Below are 22,294 nucleotides of genomic sequence, written 5' to 3'. Positions count from 1 at the left end.
CAGGGAAGCTGTGCTGGGAATGGGGGGGGCAGCTGGGGTGGGTGGGGGTAGCATCTTCTCAACTGTTTTGATTCAGGCTGAGAGAGAGGGGCCTCAAATGAGCAGTTTGCTTCAAAATCTACTTTTTCAAAGACTAGAAAAGGTTCAGTCCAGGATCTCTCTCTGCAAGACCATGAGACAGATGCTCAGCTGGTGTAATTCAGTGTACATCAGTGAACATAAGACAGTTTACATCAGCTGGCAATCTGGCTCAGTGAAGAGTGATTCAACAGCTTCTCAATGAAAACAATCCCAATGCTGCTAATCTCAGGTGACAAATCCTTCCATTCAATATAGGCAAGACAAGGAAAAATAGCATTATTTTAATAAGCAAATGATCTTGTGATGTGTCTCATGAGAAAATGCTTTAGCTGAAAAGTGGATTTCGACAAACCTTTTAAATGATTACAAGGAAAGAAACCTAATTCCATGAGTCTGTCTGGAGAAGTTCAAGGCAAGGACACCAATTCACATCCATGCTGATGGGAGGAAGTGGTTCTCTTCTAGCAGTCCTTTACCTGTAACAAACCAAATTGCTTTCTTCTCAGTGTCCTCCAATTTAATTAAAAATTAAATCGGCAGGCTCCAAAACAGAAGCAGCATACACTAGAAGGAGATGAACATGGGCTGAAGTGTGCCAATTCCTCATAAAGTCCTATTAACAAATCTTAGCTAGTGCTTCCACCTCCACAGAGGTTTTTATAGAGGTGCTCAAGATTCCAGCATAAATCATTGTCAGTGCTATAGCCGGATAATTAGCTGGCAATTGCTTCATCCACAGGAGCTATCAATGGGCAAGAAGAGATGGGAGTTGAGAGGGTTTGTTGTCCTGCTGGTTAAAGGAAGCTGTTGCAATTCACAGCCCAGAAGCCAGTTTTGTACCACAGGGTAGGGAATCACTTTGCACCTCTACCAGAGTAATAAAAAGGAGCTTGTATTGTTCCTGAGTGGAGGAAAGTGTCAAGAGACTCATTTTCAGACAGCGGTAATGTGATCTACAGGCTAGGGACTGGGGAATGCATAGGCTTACTGCACTGATGTCCCAGGTGAGGCAGGGGTGATGAGCTTGAGTCACAATCCTCCTCTCTCACGTTGGGCTGTGCGTGTGCCTCAACTCCAAACCAGAATGAGGCACTTTCCCTGGCTGTGTGGAGCTCAGTTTATGACCTGTTCTTCTGAGGCTTCATTCCTTTGCTGAGACTTCCAGTAAGGAGTCGGTTCTCTCCAGGAAGGGTTTGTGGAGGTTTTTTTTGCTCCGAGGACACTTTTTCACTAAGAGCAAGGCTTCTGTCTGCAAAGGAACCGCATTCCCCCTTCTGTTTCTTTCCTTAAAATTACCTCTTCCATAACATGTATGGAAAATCGCCATCTGTTTGCTGCTTGGCAGGCAGTGAGTTACAAATGCTGCTTCTGATCAGCTCTGAATAGTGCACAGAGTTTGCCCATGTTAAAACACCTTGTTACATCTGCTACCCTGTTCTCTTCCTCCAGCACCCCACAACCACCTGCTCATTTGCCTCTTCCAACTCATGGCTTGTCTTTTGGACTGCAAGCTTTTGGGGGGCAGAAACTGTTGTTTTCCAGGTTTGCAAAGAACCTAGTCTACCCAAGGTCTCCTGGCATTGGCACAATATAAAGGGTCGATACTAATACCAACCAGCTGCAATAGATCTTCATCAGATCCTTTTGCTGAAATATGATTTGACACCTGACTCTTTTTGCCCTAAAGCCCTCTCCAAGCCCCTTTGAAGTCAATAGAGAGTCATTTGATTGACAGCAGTGGGAGCTGGAGTAGGCTCTCAGTCAGGAAAAAATTAAATGACTTGGGGAAGTTTGGCAAGATCTCCTTGCTCCTATCTATATTTTACCCCTCCTCTCCAAATTCTTTCCAGTAATGTTATGGGCAGAGGAGGCCTAGATCTACACTTTTGTTTATCTCTGGGAGTCATTTGCTGTAGCAACCCTGTCCCCAGCCCTTGATGCAGATGTCACTTAGGACATTCCATGACAGCGAGCGCAGGCACATGACACGTTCACATCAGTGTAGCCTGCCTCCATGCAAACAAAGTGTGCAGAGAGCTGACACACTGCTTTACACCTCTGCAGTCTGTTTTACTCCAGGATAAAGTTAGAGCAGCTACAGACCAGCATAAATTGCACTGACATCCAGCTTGTGTGTTCACAGCTCTAGTCAGCCTCATCTTGGAGTACTCATTTGGTCACTGCAAACAGGTGACTATCAGTTCCCCTGCTCCCTGTAGTTAAGTCCCATAGCAATATCTACTACACGTAGCTACCTTTAGAGAGCTAGTGTAACTTGCAGCAGCAGACAAACTGCTGTAAATCAATTTGATGTGAACATGTTGTATATCCACACCCTAACTTCTTGCCATCCTTTTTTTTTTTTTTTTTTTGGAGGGATCCTATTTAATCAGCATTCTGGTCTTTTGTGTTAGATCTCTAGTGTGGGGACTTGCACTTACATGAGGCCATGTACCATGCTGCAAGGGTCATCAACCTGGACATAGACTTCAGTCAACTGTTTTCATTTGGGACGCTGTCTTGAAAAATTGTTCTGGAGTCTGACCACACTGTGCACCATATACTATTTGCAAGTGTCATCAGGGTAGGTTCAGGGCGCTGGATTCCAGACATGATCACTACAGATGCTGTAGCTATATTGAGAGACCAGAGACTGGAGGTGAAACAAAGCAGCATGTGATTTGTCATGGCAATATTAATGCAAGTTTTGCCTCCAGGGTCATGTCAAATAATAACTGTTCTAATGAGCAACCAGCTGGTTGCAGTAAGTTCTTTTATCCTGTGGAAACTGAGGGAAGAAAAGTCTCCCTGACCCAAGGGCAGGCTCAAGTTCAGAGAAAGGCTGCAGGGGAGGACAGGGGGTGGGTCGTGCCCCTTCATTTTAAAGGATGTTGTATTGCTCCCATATCCTGCCTAGTTCACTGGTTCTGATTAGGAAAAAATAGCAACAGCCCCTGGTGGAACTGAATACTGGAGGGGGCGCAGCGTGCTGTCATCTCCCCCTCCCCCCCCCCACACACTGGAAAAGCTTAAATATAGATGCTGCAAAAGTTTCATGTGCACACACGTTCATTAGCAACTTATGCCTGATTTGATGACAGTCACACGTAGCTGAGCTTTGTCCGCACAAAACATCTGCAACACATCTACATGAGGAAGTGTATATATCAGGACATTACACAGCTGTGCTTATAAGGGTGCACTCTGGGAAAAGAAAATGTCTGGGCAGTTATCAAATACCACCTGTTCTAAGGCAGTATATCTGGGAAAGGATAACTAGAGACACACAAGGTGAATATACCGCAACCCTGTAGTGTGGCAGGATATGGGTTTTGCCCCCTTCTTCTTCCCCACTATGGGACCCTGTTTCTACTAGAGTTTTAAGTGAGTTGGGCTAACACCATGTACAGACCACAACTCTGCTTCAACCAAGAGATATTGGAGAACTCTTTTTTTCAGAGAGCAGATATTTAGCACCATCTAAAAACAAACCCTTTAAGGAGCCTGTAGTTAGGCATCTAAAAAAAATGATAAGCTACTTTTGATAGCCTTCTCTGCAGGTTCCAACAAAGTCCTCTACTTTCAAGTACCCAGCCTGTAAATTCAAATAAAGCCTAATTTACCTCATCCACACCCTCAAAGAGCTATAATAAAGAACCGCTCCTTCCAGTGCTTCTTTCTGGGTGTTGGCCCTCTGAAGATCTGGAGTTACAAAACATTTGTCTCAACTTAGTTTATAGAAGAGAGTAAACAAAACACCACATCCTTCCAAGAAGACATCTTGCTCTTCACTCTAATGTGCAAAGAATTTAATCACCCCAGCCTCCTGGCTTCTTATAGAGGGAATAGGAGACAGGCCCTCCATCACAGCTATGTCCACCTTCTCCTGAGGGTCTTTAGCATGAAGATGCACAGTTGTAGCCCTAGTGTCCCACTGTTTCCTCTTCCAGATGCTGGAGTGGTTGGGAGTCCCCTCGACCTTCATTGGATGGATCAGGGCCCTGTACACAGAAGTGAGCAGTGAAGTGCAGATCAGTGGTTTCCTGAGTGCCAGGATCACGGTGGAATTGGGAGTCCAGCAGGGCTGCCCACTGTCCCCGATCCTGGTCATCTGCGCCATCGAGCCCCTGGCCCAGCGCATGAGGCAGGACCCAGGGATCTGCAGACTCCACATCCCAGGAAGCAGCAACCAAGAGGCCAAGGTCCTGGCCTACATGGATGATTTGGACATCCTGTGCTGAAACAGGGGCTCGGTAGAGGAAGGCCTGGCACACATGCAGGTGTCCGAGGTGGCAGTAGGGGCCAAGCTCAACGTGAGCAAGAGGACCTGCCTAACCGTGGGCGAGGTCAGGGACCTGGAGTCCCTGTGGGGTCTTGGTCCTCTGCGAGGGGGTCAGGATGCTGGGGATAGATTTTGACCCAGAGCTGAGCGGCGGGACACCATGAGAGAAGAAAGAGGTCATGGTAAAGCAGAAACTGAGGCTGTGGCATTTGCATTCCCTCTCCATGGGAGGGGCGTGTCACGCTCATGAAAGCAGTGTTGTTACCGGTGCTTCTGTACACCACACTGGTTTTCCCCCTTTCTGAGTGTGTCACCTACAGGATCCAGAGGGCCATGTGCATTTTCTTCTTGGGCTCCAGATGGAAAAAGGTCGCCCTGAAGACCCTGTACAAGGACAAGAGGGCTGGGGGCAGGGGCATGCCAGACATCCTCCTGTTCCTGTGGGCCAAGTATGTGAGCATGATCTGCAAGCTGGTGATGAATGCAGAAGCCAAAACCGCTTGCCTTGTGAGGTATTTTGTAGGGCACATCCTAAGACACTGGGCAGTATTCACCCCAACCAACCATAGACCATGGATCATGGGTGCACCATGGTTCTACGAGACCCTGAACCAGTGCAGTGGTGTGTACAGCCTGCAGAATGCGGACCCAGTGACCATGAGAAGCCACAGGAAGTTCCAGGAGGCAGTGAGACTAAGGGACATCACGTCACCTGTGGACCTGCTCCTGGGTGGCGCGTGCCAGGCTGTGTGGGAGTGCATCCACCACAAGGAGCTGCATAAAGATCACAAGGACCTGAACTGGCTTATAGCCCACCAAGCTCTACCAGCGAGGGCCTGGAGACATAGAGGGGGCAATTGGGGAGACCTAGTTTCCCATGGCCCAACTGCCACAGGGCCACCAAGACAATCGAGCACCTCCTCTGGATCTCCACCTGTGCCAAGGAGGTATGGAAAAGGGTGAAGCAGCTCTGCAAAGTGGTGACCGGCATCAGCCAGCTAACCAGAGAAGCGGCGCTGTACAGGCACCTCACCAAACATTAGGGGAGCCTGGTGCCCCGTTTTGACCAGTTTGCGTCCTGCATCAGGAGTGCCTTGTGGAAGGCCAGGAACCTCCTGTTTTACAGGTAAATGGATGTAGAGGTAGTGGGTTGCATGAAAATGGCACTGAGTGAACTCTGGACCTACTACCAGAAATCGGTAGAGGAGGATGGAGAAGAAGTGTCCAAAGTCACCTGGCACACAGACATGTGGCACAGGATCATACAACTCCCCCTCCCCCCACAAGTGGAGAAGGGGGTGAAGGCAGCAAAGAAGAGGAAGGGACAAGTGGAACAGGAGACAGCAGCAGCAGCGGATCCTCTAGTGAGAGCTGGAGTGCCAATGACAGAGAAGACACTTGAACTGAGTATGTCACCCCGTAAGCAGAGCAGGATGGAAAGGAAGTGTTGCCTGGTCTGAGGGACCAAGAAGGACTTATTTGTTTTGTGTGAGTTGCACGTGATGTGGATATCATAACGGGTTCAGGTGTCCAGCGGGCCTTTGTACGGGTGCAGTTTTGTAACGGGTGAAGGATTTTCTTTTTGCAGTGTGAGACTAGGAGTGTAGATACATATAATCTTATATATATATATTGCAGAGAAAACTTACCTGTGACAGGAGAAAGGCAGCAGGATGCTGTGCCGGCGGCTGGCAACAGCAAAAATGAAACCAAGATCAAAGGGAAGACCCGCAGTGGAGCCAGGAGGAGCTGGGAACGGCTCTCACGTCTATTTGGGCACGCTTTGTTAGAGTGTGCCAAGGCGATTGGCCAGGCAGCCACCTAGCACTGGGATAAAAAGCCCAGCAGGAAGGAAGCTGGGGAGCGAGGAAGAGGAAGAGGAAGAGGTAAAGGTAAAGGTAAAGGTAAAGGTAAAGGAAAAGGAAATGGCATCCTCAGCCAGCCCGGAGGGGTCGGGGAGGACCAAAGGTCCTGCAGCGGAGGAGACATGGTGGCACCCCAGAGGGGGAGCCACGGAAAACAAATCAGGCCAGTGAGGGCCCAAGGAGTCACCTACGAGACCGGCATGGATGGAGGCCAGCAGTAGCAGTGACTAGGACACATACGGAGACAACAAAGCCAGAATCTGGGCACAGATGAAGGGCAACAGGTACTGAACCCGGGGAGGGAGGAACCTGCCAAGGGGACCTGAAGCCCGGGCGGAGCCAGACCCCATGTGAACCGGGGGAGCACTGAAGGGCAGTGGTTGACGCTCGGTGCCAGTGTCATCTGTAGCCCACAGCCACAACACTTGAGAAACTGGGCATCAGTGAGGGCCAGAACACCGGCCCTGATGGTTAACATCATGGTTGGTGTTCGGCAGGGTGTAGGGGAGGTGGAGCCCCGAGACTCAAAGGCCACGAAGATGACCGAGGGGAGGTTCCAGGGGAGATGGAACCAAACACCTTCCTCTCGCTAAAAGACTAATTACCAGCAAAGAAGTGGCAGGTGAGACCCTGGGGGAGCTGACCCAAGGCCACTCCCAGTAGCCCAACTGTCCAGCCCCAAAGGTGATGGCAAAGCTCAAAGGAGACCCAGAGGCATGATGCTCGGGCAGATAGGCATGGAAAGCTACACACACACACACACACACACACACACACACCCCAAAAAACCAGCTGTAGTCCTACCTATCATCACTGGAAACAGGGATTCACTGTTTCCTCACCATTCATGGGCCTGGCTCTGTACCTAATCACTGCCTGAGTAGGATGTAGGCACAAAGAGGGGCTCCAGCAGCAAATAGGACATTCAGCTCTGGGATTTCTTGTGTACAGAGCAGGGAGGAAGGTCAAATGACTGGTCTGAATTCAGAAACACAGGAGATCTAGCCAAAATACATTAACCTAGGTTGTGTTTGGGCTACAGGGAGACGGACATGTTGCAGCCTGGACTACTGGTAAGGGCAGCACCTAGTTAGGCACTGTGGTTTGTAGTCCTATTAATCATTTTGTGCGTGGGCACAATATATGCAACTAACCGCTGGGAATGTGCTGTCCTCAGAGACTTCAGCATAATTAGGGACCTGGGAATTACTGTAACAGTCACACTAATAGAAGCATGCTCCTCTTTTGCTTGGCTGTAGGATGAAACAAGGGAATCCTGGGACCACTCAAAAGCCACAGCAGTAAAGTTAGTTGAAAATCTGTTTCCATCCTGCAAGAAATTCTCATATTTTGAGATGGGTTTCCATCCTAAATTAGGGTAAGGAGTCAAGATATCTAAATGCTCCAGAGAACTGAAGGCCTCTGAATGTCAAAATATTTCATTTGGGTTTCTTGGGCTAAACTGAAATGCTTTGCTTTAGCTTGATTCAACCTGAACTTTTTTTCTACCTGAACTGCTGAGGTACCTCATGACAATTGTTCAAGTACCCTGTTTTCCTCCATAGGGGATTTTCCATGATGCACTGCAGCCATGGATTTGACTAGAATGGAAAATACGGTGTAACTGGAGATATAGTCCAGCTAATAAATCAAGAACGAGGCACCTTATGGACTACATTAATTACAGCTACTATGAGGACTTGTGGCAGTTTACACAGGTGCAGGCCATTGTGACACTGACCCAGAAATAAATGTTTTGTTTCCAGTAGAATGTTTCAATCTTTCAATCACTTAATTTTTCATTTAAAATTAAATTCACAGTGAAAGTCCCAAACAGCTGTATTTAACTATCATCTCCCTGACATAGTCTGTACCTTCCCCCTGCATGCACTGGCCTTCCACTTGGAAAACTAGGCTTTATGCAACAAACCAAACCTATCAGATCTTGATTTGATTCCAGAAAGGCAAACACAAAAGCTAAGAACATCCACTAGGTTTTATTCATCATGTTTGTCAAATAAAAGCACAAATCCTTTCTGGATAATAAAATAAGAGGGTCAAAACATGCAGACAAGTTACATTTCTGAGTGTGTCTGGTCTTTCAGGTTGTCTGTCTACAAAACAACAATACTTGCCAGTCCTTCCATCACCAAAAAGCTAATCTTGACACTGGCAAGAGGCTGTTTAAAGAGCAATCATTCATGAAATGGAAAAGAAAGAGACACATGTAGAATATGACTCTAAGAGTTACACTTTAATTTAAGAGGAGAAAAAGTTTTGTGAGTGTCATAAATATTCCATCTTATTAACTTATAGCAAAAAACAACAACAAACAAGACATCTGTTTTATTATGTACGATATACAGATAAACAATATTGGCGCATGTAAGACCTCAATAAAACCTTGGTGAAACTGTGGGCCATATTGGGACACTTACAACTAAGGGAGAAATGCCAAAGAGAAAGAAGCTGGAGTTGTGGAGTCACCTCTCCCAGTCCCAGTGATTTGATTTTGCTTGGAGCCAGCAAAGCCCATAAGCAGCTTGTTAGGGAATTTCAGCCACTCTTTGGATCTTGCCATGATAAATTCTTTGCCATATCCTGGTTGTTTTCAGCCAATAGAGAAAAAAAAATGACAAGTAATACAAGAGGAAGTGTTGTGTAGAGGATAATGTATTGGCCTAGGAGCTGGCTCTGCAAATTATTTCCTGTGTGACTTCTGGCAAGTAGCTTCACTTGCTTGAGCCACTGTTTCTCCCCTCAGCCTTTATTTATCTTGTCTTTTTAGACTGTAAGCTCTTTGGGGCAAGGACTGTCTCTTACTATGTGTAAGTACAGTTCTAGCACAGTGGGGCCTTCACCTCTGTTGGGCCCTCTAGGTGCAACTGTAATACAAGTAACAACAACCATAGTGGTGATACTGGAGCCCTGCAGCCAACCACCTTGTCTAAGTGCAAACTTACTCTGATTAGAACAGGAGTATGACAAGGGAATACATCTGTAGGATGTGATGAAGCAGAGCCCCTTTAAGAGAATATACAAGATCCAATGTACACGTTTGTTCAGCTAATGCAGTTACAGCTGGAATCAAAGAGAAATCTTTTTGAGAAGGGAGAGGGGGAAAAAAAGGAAACAGGGAAGATGCATCAAGCACAGGTTGCTTCTTGGTTGTCCATTGGTATCTCGTTACCACAGCTGCTGTCTCCGTACTGCTGGTACGGAGGTATCTGTGGAGCTTCGATGATCAGCAGCCCTTCTGGAGATAAGGAAGCAAAAACTGTGACAGGATCCACCTCGTAGGGGAGTCTGAAAAGAAGAACAGAAAATGAGATAGTGTTGATATTCTCCAGGCCACTCTTTTTTAAGTGTGTACAGACCATTTTGCCCTGCACTTGGCATACAGGCACTAATGGATGCTGCCTGTGCTATATTTCCCAAGTTGGACATTTGGCACAGCACCATAATGGCTCCTACACACTACTTACCTGTCTATTCTTTGTACTTTATACTTGAAAAAACATACCTGGGACTGGCCACAACAGATGCTAGATAACACAGCTGTTTCACAAGAAAGCAGATACAAATCTTTCAGGGTAGCAACCCAAGCATAAACAGAAGATAAATCGTTCAGCTGCAGGGATCACTATGTCTAGGAAAATACCTTCCTTACTCAACATTAAGAAGCACCAGGGGACATGCTATCGTTTCCTAATACACTTCCATGAAATGCTTAGGATCACATTTCAGCTATTCAGTTATATATTTTTCTTGGGAAACAATCCTTTTATTGTTCACCCAGAAGCCTACAGATCACTATATTCTGTGAGCTGCACTAAATGAGTTTATGAAGACTGGCTCTGTTTATGAAAACTGGTTATAGCATGGGGCTGGCATTCAAGCATCCTGAACTTCCTACCTACCTCTACTTCACATTTCTTCTGAGACCTCAGTCAGGTCACTTAGATCTGTCCTGGCCTCAGTCCCCTGTCCCCTGTCTCCTCCCCCCACAAACCCCATGTGTAAAATGATGATAATAATATGTAGTTACTTTATTGGCCGTTGTGGGCTCAAGTTAATTCATGCTGGTAGTGTTTTAGGGGGACTGGAAGGCACTCTTTGTAAAGTCCAAAGAATTGTTAATGTTAAATTAATATAACTAAAATATGCAGGCTTGTGTTTGCCCACGGGTTACCTGTCTGGAAATCAGTAAAGTCTGCTGCTGTTATGCTTAGGACTGTGGATGTTCTGTGTAATTTTAAAGAGGTTTCTTTGTCCCCCATTCTCTGAAAGGCTCTCTGTTTAATCTTCTCTGCAGATATGTTTGACTGGATGTCACTCACAGCTTTTGCAGCCAGAGCTTCTGCAAAGCACAAGTTAAATCATCTTTATGTTGCAGCATGCGTCATGGCAAAAAACCCATGTCCATATAAGGAGCCTCTCTGCCTTGTTATTAAATAGCTGCCCTGGACTGGTAAGGAGGTGAGATCTCTGTAAGCTCTGCTTTGGTACCAGCCTCTCCAGTCTCACTCAACCAGTTTATACCCAGACACATGAGTCTGCTAATATTTGGGCAGAAAAGCCTCCATGGGAAGTTTGGTAGGGTTTCACTATGAACTCTGTGACTGCGTCCCCACAAGGGGGAATGAGAGGTTTGTGGCACCTCAAAACCTTTTGAGGTGCTGCAAAACACATGCGGCACTTGTGAATCTGTTTGCTGTTCTGCGTATTTGCAGCACAGCAGCAAAAAATCAGATACTGGGAAATCCCAGTATCTAAAAAGCTGCAGCAGAAAAAAGCAGGGCGGTGCATGTGGCTGCAATGTGCGCTGTCAGAGAACCTGGCCAGCCAAAGTCATGCTCTGGCTGCTGGCCAGGTCCTGTGTACCTAGATTACTGCTGCTGCTGCCCCAGGAGGCCCCCAGGATCTCAGGTAAGGCTTCCAGCCTCCTTTATCTCACCCCGTGCAATCTGCCATGCACCAAATTGCATGTGCAGGGGCATGCCTGGGGACAACAAGCAGCAGCACAAACATGTGTCGCTTCTGTTTGTCCCTAGGGAAACACATGTTCCTGCTCACGGGGATGCGCCCTGTGCGTCTGACTCTCCCTTGCTCAGCACGTGGTCTCGTGGTGTATGTCAGTGCAGAGTGCGCAAAATGCCCCAGACTGATGGGGTAACCACTCATACTTACACCGAACTGGTGCAAATAAGGATGCAACATGCAGGACAGTGAGCCAAAAGTGCAGGACCTGAAGCTGTGGGTTTGTAACACTAGCAGCTTGGCCGGGAATAGCTATTACATAGATCCCCAACCCTAAATCCCTTTAAAAAGGAGGGATGGATCCTTGCTGATATTACATTGTACAGGCAGCACTAATGATAACTGTGCAGCTGCTCCTGGCCAAGCTGTTGTGGTGGGGAGCAGAATTCCCTCCCCACACTGCCTTCCAGCATCTATCCTTCAAGTCCATCTACTTGGGTTTAGCACTGGAGGGAAAAGCATTTAGTTCTTTTACCCCAATCAACTGCTGGTGAGTTCACCGTAGGTAACATGCCAGAACAAAGGAAGGGGCCTGGCTATGATCTCACACAGGATTCATGCTAGTGTAACTAGGGTGATCCTCCCCCTCTACACGGCACTGGTGAGGCTGCAGCTGGAGTACTGCATCCAGTTTTGGGCGCCGCACTTCAGGAGGGAAGTGGACAACATGGAGAGGGTCCAGAGGAGGCCACTCGCATGATCAGGGGGCAGCAGGGCAGGCCCTATGAGGAGAGGCTACGGGATCTGAACCTGTTCAGCCTCCAAAAGAGAAGGCTGAGGGGGGAGCTGGTGGCCAGCTATAAACTGGCTGAGGGGGGCCAGCAGGCATTGGGAGAGTCCCTGTTCCCCCGAGCACTACCAGGAGTAACAAGGAATAACAGCCATAAGCTGACAGAGAGCAGATTCAGGCTGGACATCAGGAGGCGCTACTTCACAGTCAGGGCGGCTAGGGTCTGGAGCCAACTTCCAAAGGAAGCGATGCTCACTTCTACCCTGGGGGTCTTTAAAAGGAGGCTAGATGAACACCTTGCCAGGGTCATTTGACCCCAGCATCCTTTCCTGCCTGTGGCAGGGGGTCAGACTAGATGATCTGCTCAGGTCCCTTCCAACCCTACTAACTATGAAACCAACTATGAAACTCCACTGATATCAGTGCTTTCACTCCCAAGGTGCTTTCTTTGGGGCTGTGCTAAAGTGGGCTGAACCATTACAGCTGCCCTCAGGGCAGGCAGGCTAGAGGACTGGCTGTGCGATCACAGCTGCACACACTTATTGAGGTGATTCTGACTTTGGAGAATGGGTGTATTTGGCGTTTCTAGTGGATCTCAGCTCACTTGAGGCTTCATAAGCCATCCTGACTCTTTTGCTTTATCCTGAAAGAATCCTCCCTTGGCCAGTTTTGATTAGACATTTTTGCCAGGAGCTAAACTGGGGGCTGTAAAAAAAAAAAAGCATACTTACTGCTTCTTGCTTTGGTTAAAAAAATACCATGGCCCAATTGGAAGATTAATGCAAATCTCTGGTGCATTTAGAGATTTAGTCCCAGTACAACAAAGAATTAAATCATGTGCCTGACAAAATGCATGAGTAGTCCCATTGACTCTATAGGACTACTCATCCACTCAGTTATGAACATCTTCCTGTGTTTTCCTGGCCTGGGACTTTAATTTCTATTTTATGCCTTTTTTCATTGTCTCTCTAAGAGAGAGTTATCAAAACATCACACTGCCAACTTCTTTTTGGAGTCTGACAGTCATTCTCCTACTCCTTTTAGCTCCACCCAGCCAGTTAATCCCTGGAGTTTATAAAGCAGTTCCTTGACATAATTTCCTTGTTTATTTTCCCTTCTCCTTTATTCCCACCCACAACATAAATGTACCAGCCAATTGTAGATGGTAGTCACAATGGATGCAGTTGGGGTGATGGCTGGGTAAGCCTTAAGAAAAGATCTTTTGTTTTGCCCCAGTCATGAAATATTTATAAGCACCATGAGCTAATGAGGCATTTGCCCTGCATTGCAGATCCGCCACAGGACTAGATCATCCATAGCCAGAAATATCACAGGAAATAAATCTCTCAAGTCCTTCTGTGAGATGAAAACACCCACCACCTGTACCCCCTCTGCCTTGCCCAGCCTTGTTTTTCTCCAAATCCAGCATTCACTTCCCTGCCAATGGAAAAACAAGCTGCAGTGTGCAGGGCTATCTCTACCTACGTAATACACACGTGTACACAATCAAGCCAAAGCATGTGCACTGGAGTTAAACACAGACAATCCAGCCAAGATCTGTTTTTTTGCAGGGGGAAAGAAACTTTAAAATAGTGGAGATGTCAGCTTTAGCTTGGGATTGTCTGATGCCTGTTGATCTCCAGCACTTAGTCCTTCTATAGAGCTAGTCATCTGCAGACCTTAAAATGCTTTTCAAAGCTGCATGTGGCATTACTCTTGTTCTACAGGTGGGTAAACTGAGGCATGGAGTGGTTAAGTGACACAAGTCAATAGTAGAGCAGGGAATAGAAGCCAAGGCTCCTGCCATCCAAACTGAATTGTAGTTGATTTACCGATGGGGGGAATTTGGATCTGGGTTCTGAACTGAAACTCATCTCTCAGTTATTTAGAAGCTGGCTGTGAATTTGTGGACTGTTTGGGGCTAGAGAAGAGATCAGAGATCACTTTATACATTAAGAGGGCAGGGGAGGTACCACGAGGATGGTATTGGACAGGTGGTTTAACTGTACCTGGCAGGGGAGGTTCCCTTCTTCCTGACCTTCAAAGACTTGGTGTAGCTGAAAGTGGAGACCTGTCCCTTGCATTGTGGGTGGGCACCCCTACGAGATTCTGCTATAGCCTCCCAATGGGAGGATCTTGGCTACACAATGTATAGTGATTCAGGAGGATTGCTCTTGGGCTTTCCCGCTAGCGTGCTCCTTCAGCCTTTTGCCTAGGGGCAAGCGAGACTAGGGGGCATCCGAACTCCAAGGCCTCCAGGCTTGGGGCTTGTGCGTAGGATGCCTGCCATGTATTCTGGAGTATCTGAAGCCCCAGACTGAAGCGTCTGGGAGGGAGGATACTTGCTGGTGGTGGCTCCACACAGATTTGAACAATTGAGCTCTGCTCAGTCGAGGGAGTTCAGAACTGATTTGGCCAGAGACATGAAATTGAAAAAAAATAATAATAAGGGGGAATTTGTTTTCCATGGGCTTCTCACCAAGTGGCCTCTCTCAAGATTGACAGAAAGGGAACCTGTCTTTATATAGATACCTGCTCACTAGGCACTGGGCTAAGACACACTGATTCATATTATTCCTTAAATTTTGGCGAGAGTTCTGCAGTGTGAATCAGTCGTGTAATCTAAATACCAAGGACGTAAATGAGTTTTTAATACTCATATACACATAAATACATTGTGGAGTCAGTCATGATGTAAAATTACTGAAGTAATACTATGAGTCTGTCAGGGATATATTTGGCCCCTGTAATCTATCACATAAACATACACTCAGGCTTATAATAATAAATCCTTAAGGAATGTGGTTTGCAGACAGGGAGTCTAATGTGCTTCAAGCACACCTTACCTGATGAATATTTCCCACCCATCTTCCCAAGTGAACCTGCCTTTAGAGTTGAGATTTTCAAAGCTGCTAGGAGGATTTAGATGCACACCTTCAATTTCAATGGAAACTGTAGCTCTAAATCACTTATTCTGTTTCCAGATTCTGAGTTTATCTATTTATTGTTTTGTTCCTGTGGGGTGCCGGGGTCCTCAGCTTGAGTCCATGCAGATGCTAGCACCTGGTATCTTGGAGGGTTACATTCTCTGTTAGGAAGGAGTTTTATGAAGCTTCTGTAATTGGCTTCATACATGCACTTACAAGTCACCACTTCAAGATAGCAAGGTTAGCAGATCCCCCATGAGTACAAGGCCGGTGATAGTACATTAGCCATCCATATCCATTCTATCTGGATATCAGGAGGATGTACATTAGGGATACATTCTGTCTCAGGCTAATCCCATTCATATCAATCAGACCCTGTGTGTTTGGGAGAAGAATTGCTAATCCTTTCACGGATCCTAGGGAGTTGAGAGCACAGAGAGGACAGCAGGGTGACCCGATGGCTTGTTAAGAGGATCATTGTGTGCTCTTAAGAACAGTCTTGCTGTCATTTCTAACCTCTGTTCTCTCCCATGAGAATCTCTCTGAATGAGGAAGCCCCATTAGAAAGCACAGAGTAACAGCTGCATATATAGTATGGTACGTACTGGATTTTCTTGGTGAAGTTCTTGGAGACAATCCCTCCTTCTTCCTGTTGCTCTTCATGTTTGCCTGGATGGGACGAGAACGTTCAATTATTATTGCACAGTCTATTTTTTTAAGCAGACAAAAATAGCTCTATTTGGATTTTGCTTTCCCATTTTCCCACAAGTATAAATCCAGCTTCACAAGTAAACCCAGCAGAGTGTTTGCATTTGTCTTCTAGCAAGAATTCTTCCAGGAGGGAAATAATCTGAAAAGATAACGGCAAAGGAACCTGCAGTACTAAGCCTAGCATTTTGCAGTAATCAGGCAGCATGAAAGAAGTAACACTGCCTTCTGCTTCAGGTTATATCTTGCCTAGACCAGGTAGGTACACTTCAGTGCAAGTATACCTTGCAGCTTCTGTGGAGTTACTTCTGATTTATGCCAGTCTGGGAAGAAAATCAGACCTAGAGGAACTTAAGGTAACATTTCTCATCTTTAAACAGGCAACTCCCAGAGAGTCATCTGCAGGGATCATGGAGTCATGGTGAGTCTGCGCTTCCTATATTGCCAAAAGGAGGACGTTCCTGATTATATGGAAAGGAGGGTTCAGGAAAAAATCCTGGTTTGAAGAGGTCATGAACCACTACTTTATGACAATCTTTGCTGAAGATCTAAGCTTATTAATATCAACAGCATGAAGACAATTCAGGCACTAGAGAGGCCAAATATAAAACCTGCTTTCGTCTACCCACATTATTAGCATTCATGTTGATTATTACCATATTTTCACACAACCGAGAACTTATTTTCTAATGGCAACCTCCCCTGCCCCCATACGATATTCAAGTTCCAGAAAAGCAATGAGATAACTAAGAACTCGGAGCTACCTGGGGATGTAAAAGTCCATGAAAGCTTTGCCTTTGCTTGCAGTTAGGACAGCTCAGTTAACTAGCTAAAAATACCTATTTAGAAGACATAGGCAAGTAAGAACTGTTGACAGGAAGGGCCCTTGCAGATCTCAGTTGTCTGATACTGCTGGTTGCCTGATATGTCTGCAGTGAACAGAGAATGTCATATCCTGGGAAAAGTTGCAGACCTGCAGTTGGGGAAGTATCTTATGGCATCTAAGAGTGGGTGTAGCTGAAGAATTTAAAGCACATCCTGTGCCCCCATTGATGCCCAGTAAATTACCATGCAGAGGTGTTCTTTCCCACTGCCTTACAGGGAATGATCCCGAAAGGAACAGTGCTGCTGTGAGGGAAGTAGCTGTAGTTCAAGAAATGTGCCTATAAATTATGAGGAAGGATTTTGGAACCAGTAGGCTGGATTCTGTGCCTCTGGTGCCTGCACTGTTTCCATGTTCTATTTAAAATCCCTCCCTAAAGTCACTTTCTGCATAAAACCTTTGACTCCAGTCCCTGTGACCTTCCATAATGCTATTGCAGGGGCTGCTAAATGACTCATTCAGTACACAGCCCAACACATGGAACTGTGTCTCCCTTAACTAGGTTATTTTAGAAACTCTACAGCAGGCAGTTTCTTTGTATGAAGCCCTGGTTCTTCTCCACAGTCTCTTTTAGCTAGTAGGAACAATTACTTTTTTAGTGCACAAACCTGCACTGTGGGTGGTGAAGGTATGGCACGACCATGCTAATAACCATGATTTGTCTGTACCTAGTGTTTAAAAAAACATGATGCAGAAGTCATGATGTCAGCTTAAAACTGCTGAAATAGTGAAGAAGAAAAGCTCACTCTCTTTGCCTTCTAAGCTTTTGGAAGGGCATTTTCAAACTTCCTTTCACGAAGATATTTGGACAATTAACTTTATTTTGAAAGGAAGGCTGAGATGAGAGAGTCTCATGTAATCACATGGCTCCTGGTCCTGGGGCTTTAAAAACATCCCACAAAATATTGCAAGACTCATGATAAAAATGTTCAGAGGTGGGAATGTTCTCTCTTCTACCCTTTAATGGATTACTCTTTATTTAACACAGGGCAGAGACTTCATTCCCTTATTTGTCTGTAATCAGCATACTTTTTGTTCTTAAATATTCATAATGGATGTAGTCCTACATAATGCACAATAGTCCAATTTGGCAACCACAGGGTTAATTCTATTCCAGGTGACGCATGGCTTAATTAGACTGTGGGAGGCCAGAGACTGGTGGTAAAGGTGCAGCATTATTGCTGCTTGTCACAGAGAAAGGTCTCTAATTAAACACTGGGTGTGTGTATAAGGCAATAAAATGGCTGAAAACCTTCTGTCTGGTGAAAGTTTAAAGTCAAAGCAGGTGCTTAGATATTCTCTCTTACCAGGTAGAGATGTATATCTCTTATGATAAAAATGCTACAGTCTGGAGGAAGGAAGAAAATTATATGAGTCAGCATGTGCGAATCTGAAGTGCCCATACACTGGTACAATACTGATGCATGTCCGGAATCAGCACCCAGCCACATCTCTCACTGCTGTCCCCCCAGCTTCAGGATTCAGCCCCAGCTCTATTTATGGGAGGTGAGAAAAAAACTTCATCAAAAATTAGAAAGGAAACTGGTTTTTAGGTGTTGTTCCTGGGCTCCATGTTCAAGGCAGATTCAACTCGTGTAAATGAATGGACGTGCCAGTGGCTTCAGATTGTAGGAGACATAGCTCTTATATTCCAGGCTGGAGCAGCCCAAAGAGCAAGTATCAGGCACCCTCTCATGTTCCACGAGACAGGCTGTCACCAGCCGGCAGCTCAGGAATGCCAACTGCGAACTAAAAGCTGAGCTACCAAGCACATGAAGAGCCTCCCCACCCTTCCTCCCCTCCAAAGGTGGGGAGGGATTGGGAGAGAGGAGAGTGGCATTTCCTTTGACTAAAATCTATCCCAAGATTACATGGCTTTTCAGAGGAGAGTTTCTCACTTGGATTCTAGGCTCATCCCCACTCCAATGCAGAGTTCCTTGCACTGAACTCCCTGGAAGGGGAAAGGCCCTTTCCCTTAGTTTACCCTGCTCCTCTGGAAGGATTTATGAGAAAGCAGCTGGTAAGACTAGACTTGTCTTGGTCATGGTCACTCTTGTCGTGTCCCTAAACCTCCCTCTTTGGATCACAGAAGTCCAAGTTAGAAGAGCCCCATCAGGTTAGACTGATCCATTCCCATGTTAACATGGGGCTGTTCTGGGGCTTTGCTTGCTCTAAATCTGCAGGTTTGTCCACATGGGCGACTTGGGCCTCCTGAGCCTGGGGGGCACCAGTGGGGCATGACCAGGGGGGGTCCCCCAGCAGCCAACTGGTGGCATGGCAGCGGTGGAAGTGCTGGCATTTCTACTGCCAACGTACTGCTGGTGGAGCCAATTTCAGGGGAGGCACTAGCGCTCTCTGTGCTCCCCTACCAGCAGGAGGGCTCGCTGTCAGGGGGGCACCAGCACTTTCGGCAGGGGTATGTGCCCCCCCCATGCCCTCCCTATGTGTCACCTATGCTTGTCCACACCATCAAAGGACAGCACTGAGAAGCATGCAGTGAAGTATGGCAAGCTGTGGCGTGTAGCACGCAGAGCAGAGGATGTTAGTGTGGCCCTGGGCACATGCCAAGAGCCCTCTGTCTGAGGTGTGCTAGTTGGCCCAGGCTCTGCGCTGTGCTAAGTGCAGTTACACTGCATTCTTCTGGGGAGCCCTGTGCATGGAGCAGGTGTGTCCCACTTCCCTAGGCTCTCGCACAGTGCTGTGACTGCCGGCAGGCACTGTGAGTCTGCTCCTGATCAGCCTTCTTGTTGTTTTTCTTCACTACCTCCCTCTAAGTTCAGATTGAATCCTATGCTGGCAGCCCAGCCACTCCTTTCCCACCAGCACCCTCCTCTAGCCTCCACCCCCAGGGATCCTGCTCTTGGCTGCAGCACTTGGAGCTCAGCACAATCACACCCTCAGCTGCAGTAGACCAGCACTGCTCTTCTGAAGTCACAGGACCTCCCTTTATTTACAGCAGCTGAAGCTCTAGCCCTGGTCCCATACATCTCTCTCTCCTCTTTTTTTAGTCTTTTCAACCAATTCCTAGGGGTGGATGGGTGCTAAAGTGCATAGTTGACAGCCCAGAGGTTGCAAGCTCAAGGCCATAGCAAAGTACTCCCAGCACAGCCCCATCAGATTCCAATGAATCTGCAAATTGAACTAAATACCTTGTCACAAGGAGAAGAAAGGGCTTCCTTCCCCTGGTGCTTGTTAGCAAGGATGCACAAAGGCAAGCTCATCCTTTTTATTCATTTTCAGTCTGTTTTATATTTTCCTGGCAACACATTATTTTTAATGCTACATTAATTGTTGGGGAATCACGATTGAATTTTTATGGAAGTGCTTATGGCCTTCTTATTCAGCACCGCTGAATTTGCTCTGTCATTAATGTTATTGTAGGGACTGCTAAATGAATTAACAATTAGAACAACATAAAGAGGTGGGCTTTTTTTTCTCTCAGGTTATTTCTTTTGTTGTTTCTACTCTGCTAACCTCTCCCTTTGTTCCCCAGCTTTATGTTCTCTTTCCATCACCCTTATCTAACTTGATTGAACTCACATGCATGTGTTTTCCTCCTGGGTTGTTATTCCTGCATTATTTTAAAACCTCCTCTTAACCATTTATGGGCATGGTTTTCTGCCCCTTGTTTGCAGGCGTTTAGGGGAGGGTCAAAAGAGTATTGCACCATTCCTAACTCCTGGTAATTCCTGAGGACTTTGTCCCTTTAGTGGAAACTCCCTTAGATACCAAGCCTCTGTAAATGATCCATAATGAGCAGGAGAGACTTGGGGTCCTGTCCTGCAAACTCAGACTTCCGTGTGTAGCTGTAGCTATTAAGGGAGGTCCCACAGGGGCTGGTGAGACTAACCAGGGCGGTTTAATTCAGTGAGACTGGTGCAGCTGTAGGCAAAGTGCAGCAGTGGCTATGATCTGTCCTCCTATGCTTGGGACTGGATTCCTCTGCCCTCCTCACAGCAGCAAGCAGGATCAGGTGCTCGCTTTAAGTGCTGTGAACTGAGATTTTCAAAGCTCCCCTCTGTGATTTGGGAGCTGAGCTGCCAGTCCTGAGGCAACTTTGAAAACCCAGTTGCTTCTTGCCCCGTGTTTGGATTTTAATTGTGCCTAGTTTAAGAAAACACCTTTCCTTTCTCAGTAGCCACAAGACTGGTGAAATGAAGAACACTGAAACCCCCAGGCCTTGAGTGTCCATGAGTAGATAACTCCCTCAGCATGAATAGTGTCGCACTACTTTTTGTTCTAGGTTCATGTTGCTGGGTAGAAGCCCCAGGCCTCACTGTTTGGGTTGCAAACTCTGCAGAAATCAGTCTTTTTTCAAACAACATTTATACTGGCATTTCAGGTATTTGCTTTGAAACTGAGTTGTTGTGAGGGCTTTTCTTTTTTTAAATCCTAGTACCTACCTTAATTTCCTTCCCCTGGGTTCCTTTTCTCCCCTCTTACTTTCCCTTGTCCCCTGCCCTTCACTCACCTGACACTTCCACATAGCCATCCTTGGTCTTCACCGTCAGCTCCTCAGGTTTAAAACTGTGCACGTTGACACACACCTTCCAGGGCTCCCTTGAGAAGGCGGTAGGGCTCCGGCTCTCAGGGTAGCTGCTGAATCTGGTGCCATATCCAGGAGGGGACATGCCACCGCTTCGGGTCATTCCTGATCGCAAAGGGCCTGGCCATGTCGTGGTCAATCGTGGTCGTGCCCAGTCTGGCCAGTCTGCGGTAAGATCCCCAGAGAACGGGGACATGCCAAAGTCATCGTCCAGCAGGCGAGAGGTCAAGCCAGTCTCTCTGAATGGGTCCCGGACACTTCGGTGCCTGGTGGGATAATGGCAGGAAAAGGGCATCTGGCCATCGGCCATAGTTTTTCTTCTAAGTCAAAACCAAGAGCAAAACAGAAGTCCTCCAACTTTTTCTGGCTCTAGGCTGCACGTTCCCCGCTGAAATGTCAATGTTTGGCTTGATGTTCCTGGCTGTAAACTTCCACGTGATGCAGTAAATCCACTCCCCAGCAGCCGGGCGGACTGGAATTTCAGCTTCTGGCTGCTTAAAGCAGAATCTCGTCTCTCTCCAAAAACAAGATTAAAAAACAAAAATCAGGGCTTTATCATTCGGAAGTTTAAAAACAGAGGGACAAAAGAAGTCTCCAGCCAGCGAGGCAGCGGAGAGAAAAGTTTCCTATTTGTTTGAACTGCACACAAGGGAAGGGGAGGAGAGAAAATAAAACTTTGGTAATCAAAACTTTTCAAAAGCAGAGGAAAAAAAGAACTTCTGAAGTTACAAAGCCTGTTTCCTCTCTGTCTCTCAAACCTTCCTTTTAGGTCTCAGGAAAGAGCCTAAATAAATGTTCGCGCTCAGAGCCGAGAAACTTCTCTAACTTTCCAACCAGCCGAGTGCCTTCTATTTATAGGCAGTGAAGTGATGGGGGCTGTGTTTTGCAATCCTTGCCCTGTCAGCTGAGTATTTTAGAGAGGATGAAACACCCTCAGAGAATCTGTGCTGCGACAGCTGACCTCCCCCTCCGGGACCGGGAATACTTACGTACTTGGGACGTCCAAGTTTAGGCAGCCGTCCTCACTTGCCACTCCTCCCCCTCTGCTCCCCCCTCCCTCCCTATCCCCACGCTCCTACCCGGTGCACAGGCAGCCTGCACGCAGCAATACAGGCTACACTATTAATAACTCTGGGGCTCAGGCCTGACTACTCCTTTCATAATGTCACCATTTGAAAATACCCACTCCCTCACTCAGGAGCTTGTAGAGGCCTTCCCTTCACTGTACAGGA

At 46.7% G+C, this 22,294-nt stretch overlaps 1 protein-coding gene across 1 annotated transcript; it reads right to left on the bottom strand.

Annotated features, from left to right (window-relative positions):
* Positions 1-8,206: 8,206 nt before the first annotated feature.
* Positions 8,207-21,912, bottom strand: HSPB8 (heat shock protein family B (small) member 8). The gene is made up of 3 exons (XM_090063041.1): positions 20,988-21,912; positions 15,531-15,594; positions 8,207-9,534 (listed from the first exon to the last, which is right to left on the bottom strand). Exons 1-3 carry the CDS (start codon positions 21,370-21,372, stop codon positions 9,375-9,377), a joined length of 609 nt encoding a protein of 202 aa, XP_089919167.1. The 5' UTR covers positions 21,373-21,912; the 3' UTR covers positions 8,207-9,374.
* Between the last annotated feature and the right edge of the window lie 382 nt (positions 21,913-22,294).

Source organism: Crocodylus siamensis, chromosome 9, assembly GCF_052110815.1.
Source record: "Crocodylus siamensis isolate JL-2025a chromosome 9, ASM5211081v1, whole genome shotgun sequence".
Classification (NCBI taxonomy): Eukaryota; Metazoa; Chordata; order Crocodylia; family Crocodylidae; genus Crocodylus; species Crocodylus siamensis.
Note: the sequence above shows the minus strand (reverse complement) of the source record. Positions and strands in the feature narration are given on the sequence as shown.